We start from the raw sequence: 9,182 nt of genomic DNA on the forward strand, positions 1-9,182 counted from the left end.
AATCAAAATAGGTTTGCTTTTGAATCTGAGATCGAGAAAATGAATCTGTTGCTGCTCTGAGGAAGGATGTTAGGGTATTCATTGTCTTCGGTGGTTGAAATTAGTTGCAGACATGGTGAGTTCTCGAGATCGACAAAGAGGAGAAAAGTAATGAAAGAAGCATGGTGCTGTTGAGATATATTTAGGGTTGCAGTGACTTTGAGATGGAATGGGTTTCTGAAATTGAAGAGGAGAAATCAATGGATTTGAGAGATGGGATTGAAGTTGGGTTTGAGGTGCTGGTTGTTGTGAATGGAAGAAAATGAATGTCAACAGATGGATTCGAGATTGTGCTGTTGATTTCAGGAAGAGTAGGAGATGGCTTGAATAATGGATGATCCAGTCGGTATTTTAGAATGAAGGAGACCTGGTTGGTGATGGAATGGAATTGTCGGTGCAGGTACAGATGGGAGAAGATGATGTTGTTGAAGTAATTAGAGCATAAGGTGAGATATTGGGTTGTGCAGGTTGAGACTGACTGGGGTTTTTTCTTATGTTGTTGAGGAGATGAATTTGAAATTGAAGGAATGGTGTTCGTAGTTCAACAGCAAGTAGAGAAGACACATATAGTGATGCAAGCTGGTGATCTTGGTGGTTGAATCAAGAGTCTGAGAAGGATTACAGGGAAAGAACAATTAGAGAATGGTTCTGGTGGAGCTGTAAAGTGTACAACTCTGGTGTTGAATAAATAATAATGGGTACATATATTAATTGGAGGTGCGAAACCTGCAGTTGGCTCTATGATCAATCTGGGATCTTTCTACTGTATTGGCACACCAGTTGCTGTTGGTTTAGTGTTCTGGTTGAATGTAAGATTTTGGGGACTTTGGTACGGATTATTATGTGCGCAAGCTTCTTATGTTGTTTCAATTTTATTTGTGATTCTGTTGAGAACTGATTGGGAAGCTGAAGCGTTGAGATCTAGAAAGCTTACATCTGTTGAAATAACGACTATGAATGGTACTTTTCATGGTGGTTGTGGTGATCATGATGAAAACGAATAGAAAGAAGGGCTACTAAATGCGGAAAATGTTTAGCTTTTTGGTGTGCAGAGAAAAGGACCAGAGAGACAGAGAGTGTGCGAGTAGGGTAGCGGAGGTAGGGAGGGATGTTGATGTTGGAACTTGTAATAATCTGATTGAGTTATTGCTTGAAGCTTGGATATGCACACAGTCTTAATTTGCATAAAGGAAGCAGACTCTTTATTTCTTGTTTTGTTGTGTTAGCTAATTATTAAAGGAAGAAGATGATGATGTGGTTATGACTGCATAACATGTCATTCAGTCGAGAAAATTTCTGCATAACATGTTATGCATTCGTGAAAATGGATGCATAACCTGTTATGCATCTACAAAATTTGTTGCATAACTTGTTATGCAGTCCAGAAAACCTGCATAACCTGTTATGCGTCCGAAAATATGGCTACATAAGGCATTATGCATCGAGAAAATAGATGCATAACCTGATATGCATCCATAAATATGGATGCACACTACACTATGCATCAATTTTGTATATGTACGGCTAAAATCAACCAAAACAATGGTTACATAACTTGTTATAGATGCATAACTTTGTTATGCAGATACATAACTTGTTATGCAGTCGAAAAAATGGTTGCATAATTCGTTATGCGTCTGCAGAATGTGTTATGCATTGTTTTTGGTGACTGCATAATGGTTAAGTATCAAGTTTTCAAAAAATTTCCCTAAAATGAGGATCACCTCTGATTTTTTCGTTAAAAACAAAAATTTGATATTCTTGTTTATACTCGTTGGGTAGCTCTTTTAAAAAGATTTCCAACGATATAAAATTTGTAAAAATTCTAAGGCGCGGATTTTTAGATATGTTATGTCCAAGTTGCGCTGCCAATTATACCCCTGAAAAAGATAGTATGCATAACGAGTTATGCCTGAAAAGATAGTATGCATAACCAGTTATGTATTGATTCATATAATAATTTCATATAATTATGGGTGTCACGGTATACAAAATTAACTGTGGGCCTGAGAACGAGAATATTATTTTTTTTGGGTCTCCCCTAATTTCCCCAAAGGAGAACCCTGCTTTCTTCTATGCAGTACAAGTGGATAAAAATGACCAAGCCTGTAACCTTTTTTGGGCAGATGCAAAGTCCATAATCGATTATGGGTTTTTTGGGGGACATTGTTTGTTTTGATACAACTTTTAAAACCAACAAGTATGGTATGCCATGTGCTCCATGTTGGGTGCAATTATCAAAAATAAGGAAAAATCAAATAAGCAAAAGTTATTGATACTTAGCTCCTTTATAACGGAAGTGATCGATTTGATGAAACGAATGAGCTCCTCATATCTCCACAACAGCAACAAGGCAAAACTTTGGAAAAACATAGTGAGTCACGTGTTCAACACGTTGCCCTTAAGACATTAGCACCCGGCTACACTCAAGAGTGATGCTATAGCCCTCACAGGACGGATATCTCCAGGATAAAACACCCTACTACACCTACTACTAGCATATGTAGTAGATGCTCAACTTGAGCTTGACAACTCCGAAAAACCGTTAAGGAAAATCGCGAACTCTTAAGAAACGCTATAAAATATTTTTCCTTAGGGGTCCCTCTAAAATATAGAGCAACCCCTTTCCCTTCGATTTTACAAAAATAGTGAATTTGTTTATATAATTGACAAATACAACTTAAGAAGAAAAACTCCCCGATGTGGGACTAAAAAGTTTCATTCAAAAAATAAAACAATAAATTATAATTTTGTATTAAAAATTTAAAAATTTATTTTTTTATTAATCGTTTTCCAACAATCCCCCACATGAATGAAAACTCAATAAAACATGAAAACACAGATAGATCTTGGTAAATCAACATCCCAAACTCACGATCCAAACAGACTGATCGTGCAAGTGTTGAAATCATACTAGTCATTTCGACGTCCTCTCCCTCACACAAAAGTGTGTTGGCCCCAGGTCATACTATGGATTGCATAAATCTAATTAATATTGAGAGCTTTCATCTTTAGTTCTCACATGGTGAGACTATAGGTATCTTTCACCAAAGTGAAAAAGCATGAACTAGTGAACCCTTAGTGACCTTTAGGTCCTAAGTTCCAGTAATACCAAAACCATCAAAACGAAAATCACATAAAAAGCGCAGGAAATACCATTTTAGGCAGAGGTGTCCATGAGGTCTTGAACCGTTGCTTAGTGAGATATTACCGGAATTACTTGCTAGAGACAGTGAACTATGTCTTGAACTGGTAGCATTTGATGTAATTCGCGATAAAAACCACGGGTGATATCTCCAAGATTGTTTCCAAGCTCGTGCCGTTTTGTCCAATTTGGCCCTGGACATATCATGTTTCTCAGAATGCTCTAGAGAATCAAAGCTCATATTCTCATAGGAAGCGGCCCACTTCCTCATTCAGATAGGTAAGTTTTCATAAAAAGTGTTACTGCTACACCCCACTTCAATCTTAAATTGAAACTATAGAACTCATTAAGACTTCTTAAAAGTCATCCTTCACATGCAGTCACACTATCACGTCTACACCATAGGGAAGGGACAAAGAATAAAATTCTCTGATAGTGTTTACCTTTACCCACCACAAATTAGTTGTCTCATTCGAAACCTTGATCTTGGGATCTCCAGTCAGCAAGGTTGAGTATCCTTCATGGAAAGTTTAATTTATGAGCTTAAGCCCCATCCCCTTCGATGTGTTTCTAACAATCTCTTTGGATGAACCTTTCGTCAAAGGTTGCGCGATATTCTCCTTGGACTTTATCCAATCAATGGAAATAACGCCAATTGAGATTAGTTATTTTTAGCTTTAGCTATTATAACTTGGCTAACACAGTATATAGATATAGCTGGCACAGGCCTATGCCAGAGAGGAATGTCTTCTAAAAAGCATCTTAGGCACTCAGCCCCCTCTCGTGCTTTATCTATCGCAATACTCTCAGATTCCATAATGAATTGAGCAATATATGTATGTTTGGAAATCTTCCAAAACAAACCTTCCTGCTAGAGTGAAAACATATCCACTCGTAGAATTAAGACTCCGCTGAGTCAACTATCCAGTTTGCATCACAAAGTCTCTCAAGGACAGCAAGATACCTTTCATAAACCAAACAAAAGGTAATAGAGTATTTTAGGTACCATAATACTCTACTAAGTGCATCCCAATGCTCTTGCTCTGGACAACAAGTATATCTACTTAACTTACTCACACTATAGGAAATGTCTGGACACTTACAGTTCATAAATTCATCAGACATCCTATAACTCTTGAGTATTCAAGTTAAGATACTCCACTATCCTTAATTTTCTTGAGTCTACAAGAATAATCGTACGGAGTACAAGCAGGCTTACAATCACACTGATTGTATCTCTTAAGCACAAAATTCAACATAATGAGAACGACTAAGACTATAAATGCTAGATTATCTTCTAATCCTCATCCCTAAGATTACATCAACATGGCCTAAGTCTTTCAAGTCAACATTCTCATTCAGCGCATGTTTTTTTTTAGTGGAATTAATCACATCTAAGTCTGTATCAAGTATAAGCATATCATCAACATACAAGCATACAATCACACATGCATCCTTAACAAGTTACTTGTAAATATACTTGTCAGATTCATTAACTTAAATCCACTATACATTATCACATGATCAAATTTTCCATGTCACTGTTTACGTGCTTATTTTATAAACCATACAAAATTTTGTTCAACTTACAAACTTTGTCATCATAACCTTTCACTACAAAGTCCTCAGGTTGGTCTATGTAAATTTCTTTATCTAATTCACGATTTTAGAAAAGCGGTCTTAACATCCATCTGATGTATCTCTAATTTGTTTATGACAGCAATAACAATTAACATCTCAACGTAAGTAAATCTCGTCACATGTGAATAAGAATCAAGGAAATATACACCTTCTTTTAGTTTATAGCCTTTAGCTACCAACTTATCCTAATATTTTTCTACTGTTCCATATACCTAATGTTTCCTCTTAAAGAATCATTTACATCTCATGGTCTTACTCTTTGTAGGTAAACTATAAACCTCCCAAGTCAGGTTCCAACGGACTGAGTCCATTTCACTAAATGAAGCTTCTTACCAGAATGGGGTTTCAGTAGATAACAAGGCTTCTTTACAAGTCCGGGGCTTAGACTAAGCTAGGCATGTTATGAAGTCGGCTTCATAAGAAGTCTAGGGATCAACAACACATCTCTAATGAGGTACAGGTTTAAGAATAAACATCTTCAAAGAATTTTGCATCCCTAGATTATGTAATCGTAATCACACCAAAGTCAGAAAAAATCACACCAAAGTCTGAAAAATCGGAACACACAACCAAAAATCTATATGTAGAAGTATACTCAACATACCTTATATGAAGACACAATCAACATTTTTGGTTTCTATCTACTTATTTTAGGAAGACGAATGACAAACTTAGTCAAACACCCCCACACTTCGACGCCTTCATAAGAAGGTCATCTACCTATCCATAAATCATATGGAGTTTTATCTGATCCTTAAGGGTACTCTATTCAGGATATACTAGTTAACATGACTGCCTCCCCCCACAAGGCCGCAGGTAATCCTGAACTAATCAACATGGTAATTATGATCTCCTTAAGGATACAATTAATATGTTCAAGGCTTCTAATTGGTTATCAACTTCAAGTTTATACATCTTAAGGCTTCTAAGGCATCATCCTTATCCCTAAGCAATTATACAAGATAGTACCTCGTACAATCATCTACGGAAGTTATAAACCATCTTTTACCATAGTGGTTTTGGGTTGAACTCATGTCAACTAGGCCTAACTGAATTAATTCTAAGGGATTAGAATTACTACGAACATTTGTGCTAAAATATTTTATAGCATATTCATTTCACTTTTGTGTTCAAGATCCAAACTAAATTTTGGTACGAAGCTTATGCTAGGCAGTTTATACATTGACTTATAATTTTACGGTTCCAAGTCTACAATCCAAAACATTCAAAGACACACAAAAGAAAGCACAAGAATCAACTATGTTCACTTCATCAGATTTTCCTTCAAACTTATATAGACCCTAAGTCCTATAACTGTTGCCTAAAAAATCAATACCCTTAGTTATAACAAGTTTTCCACCTTTAATTAAGATCTTCAATCTTTTACCATCTACAATAGAACAAGATACAAGATTCTTGCATATGCTTGGAACATGAAAACTTCATTCAATGTTAGAGTATTACAGATATGAGCTTCTGCTCGACCTTTTCCTTTTATGCAACCTCTATTGCAGATGAGTTACTCAAAAAGAGTTTCTCGACATCCCCTATACTCTGATAGGAGGTGAACAGGTCTCTGTTTCAACAAACATTCTTGGTGGCTCCAGAGTCCACCTTCTGGTCTCTTACATTGGTTGTTAAAATAACTTCCGACATCATGTCAATGAACTCATTCTAATTTGTTTCAACTAAATTAGCATTAACTTTCTACTTATTAAGGTTTTATGTTGTCTACACTTTACTACCGTATGGCCCAGATTTTACAAACATAACAATCACCCTTAATTAAAGTAACGCCGGATTCAGTTTTACGAAACATACCTTTCTTATGAAGACTACGGTTAGAGTTGTGTTTGATATTCCCGCCTTTGTAAGCTTTGGAAGACTTGTGTTCATCCACATGCGCCTGGTAGCCACGTTCCTTTTCAATTTCATGTCACAATCTTCGTTTATACTCTGACCACGGACACGGTAATTTCCCAATCACCTAATACACCACATCTCACAAACCTTAGTTCCGAAACGGAAGATAAAATATGAGTTTTGAAGATAATATCTAGATTTACAAACTTCGTTTGAACCACCATATCAAAAAACTCATGATTACCCCATAAAAAATACTTTAGTTAACAACAAAAGTTTGCCCGTCAGAATTTTTCAGGAACATTTGTCTGTTTTGTAAAATATCAAAAAAAATACTTTTACAACTCCAAAAATTCTGAAATTTTACGTGGGTAACTATCAGGATGTCTACTACGTTGTGTCAAAAGGGTTCATCGAAATTCCTTCTAGGTTAAGAGATAATCTCGAAACTCTACAGCTGACCAAAAAATTGTTTTTGTTTTTCACTCCACAATTAACATCCATGATTCACAAACCAACCAACCATTTTCGATTATTACAAATTATAATGTCTTAAGATTGTTGGGTGCAATAATCAAAAACAAGGAAAAATCAAATAAGCAAAAGTTATTGATACTTAGCTCCTTTATAATGGAAGTGATCGATTTGATGAAACGAATGAGCTCCTCATATCTCCACAACAACAACAAGGCAAAACTTTGGAAAAACAGAGTGAGTCACGTGTTCAACACGTTGCCCTTAAGACATTAGCGCCTGGCTACACTCAAGAGTGATGCTATAGCCCTCACAGGACGGATATCTCCAGGATAAAACACCCTACTACACCTACTACTAGCATATGTAGTAGATGCTCAACTTGAGCTTGGCAACTCCGAAAAAACCGTTAAGGAAAATCGCGAACTCTTAAGAAACGCTATAAAATATTTTTCCTTAGGGGTCCCTCTAAAATATAGAGCAACCCCTTTCCCTTCGATTTTACAAAAATAGTGAATTTGTTTATATAATTGACAAATACAACTTAAGAAGAAAAACTCCCCGATGTGGGACTAAAAGGTTTATATAGTTTCTTAAAACTACTAAAAATTGGAAACTCCACGATGTGGGACTAAAAAGTTTCATTCACAAAATAAAACAATAAATTATAATTTTTTATTAAAAATTTAAAAAATTATTTTTTTATTAATCGTTTTCCAACACTCCATTCGTAGGTGTCAATGATCATGGAATGTCCGTTTTGTTTGGGATGACATTACTTCTTGATGAAACAACGGAGTCCTTCGTTTGGGTATTTGACTCATTCTTGAGTGCAATGTCCGGAAAGCATCCAAAGACTATTTTTACCGATCAAGCTCAAGCAATTGGAAATGCGATAAAACAGTTAATGCCTACTACTCATCATAGATTATGCTTATGGCACATACATCAAAATGCCGCAAAGCATCTTGCACATGTATATGTAGCGAATAAAGATTTTGTGAAGGATTTTGAGCATTGCATTTATATGGCTGAAACCAAAGAAGACTTCGGATCACTTTGGAAGTCTATGATTGAAAAATATTCTTTGTCTGACATTGAATGGCTGACCAACTTGTATTCGTTACAAGAAAAATGGGCTCCTGTATGTGGAAGGGAACACTTTTGCGCTGGAATGACAACACAAAGAAGTGAAAGTGTAAATAGCTTTGTAAAGGGTTACTCGAATGGAAAGCTGTGCATCAATGACTTCATTAGACAATACGAGAAATCCAAGTTGGACCGGAGGGAGAAAGAAGTTAAACAAGATTACTACTGTAAACATAGTAAACCAGTAATCAATACTGTGTTATGGTTTGAAAAGCAAGCAGCCATGTAACACTCCGAGTTCCGGATCAGAATCAAACCCATATGGAGATCCGAACTCAAAATGTTTCGGATCGGAAATAGACTTATGCATACATATTTTTGCTAATTTACTTTGAGAACGGATCTATTGACAGGCTTGTTTTTTACAAGATCTGCCAATGTATCAAAACTGTCTAAACCATTCGCATCGACGCTTCAGATTTTATAAACTTTAACATTCATTTGATGGATACCCAGGACCCGGACAGAATTTTCAGCCGTTTTTTTATATTTTTTTATATTTCTCGTTAAAATTTCATTCTTCCACACATGCCTGACTGTTTGACTTCCTCTCCACGGAAATCTATCTGGTTGTTCGTCTCTTTCACTCCTACTTCGGAAATATGAACATGGAAAAGAAATAAATGGTGTTGGAAACTCTACTTTCTTTCTAAATCCCGATCATCAAAGGTGTTGGCGAGATTAATATTGGGTTGTTTTTCCCTCTTCTTCTCTAGGGTTTTTTCCCCTCTTCTCCTCTTCTTGTACCAATTCAATTTTCAATTTGAACATTTTGTGCATGAACACTATTTTAGTGAGTCGAGTTATTTGTGTTTCCCCTTTGGTCTTTCATTCACTCAATGCTGGTGGTTACTTATAGAGAATGGAAAAA

At 36.1% G+C, this 9,182-nt stretch overlaps 1 protein-coding gene across 1 annotated transcript; it reads left to right on the forward strand.

Annotated features, from left to right (window-relative positions):
* Positions 1–203: 203 nt before the first annotated feature.
* Positions 204–8,540, forward strand: LOC113272715 (protein FAR1-RELATED SEQUENCE 5-like). Its single transcript, XM_026522515.1, has 5 exons — positions 204–275; positions 395–469; positions 645–705; positions 820–999; positions 7,897–8,540. The coding sequence occupies exons 1-5, from the start codon at positions 204–206 to the stop codon at positions 8,538–8,540; spliced, it is 1,032 nt and encodes a 343-aa protein (XP_026378300.1).
* The last annotated feature ends 642 nt before the right edge of the window (positions 8,541–9,182 follow it).

Source organism: Papaver somniferum, chromosome 4 (genome assembly GCF_003573695.1).
Source record: "Papaver somniferum cultivar HN1 chromosome 4, ASM357369v1, whole genome shotgun sequence".
In the NCBI taxonomy this organism is placed as follows: domain Eukaryota; kingdom Viridiplantae; phylum Streptophyta; class Magnoliopsida; order Ranunculales; family Papaveraceae; genus Papaver; species Papaver somniferum.

Bases quoted from the DNA above. Each gene is read 5' to 3' on its own strand.
- LOC113272715 (XM_026522515.1), top strand. From the start codon at position 204: ATGGAATGGGTTTCTGAAATTGAAGAGGAGAAATCAATGGATTTGAGA. The intron at 276-394 runs GTGCTGGTTGTT...TCGGTATTTTAG, and splicing joins GGATTGAAGTTGGGTTTGAG to AATGAAGGAGACCTGGTTGG. The intron at 470-644 runs GTAATTAGAGCA...GGTTGAATCAAG, and splicing joins GAGAAGATGATGTTGTTGAA to AGTCTGAGAAGGATTACAGG.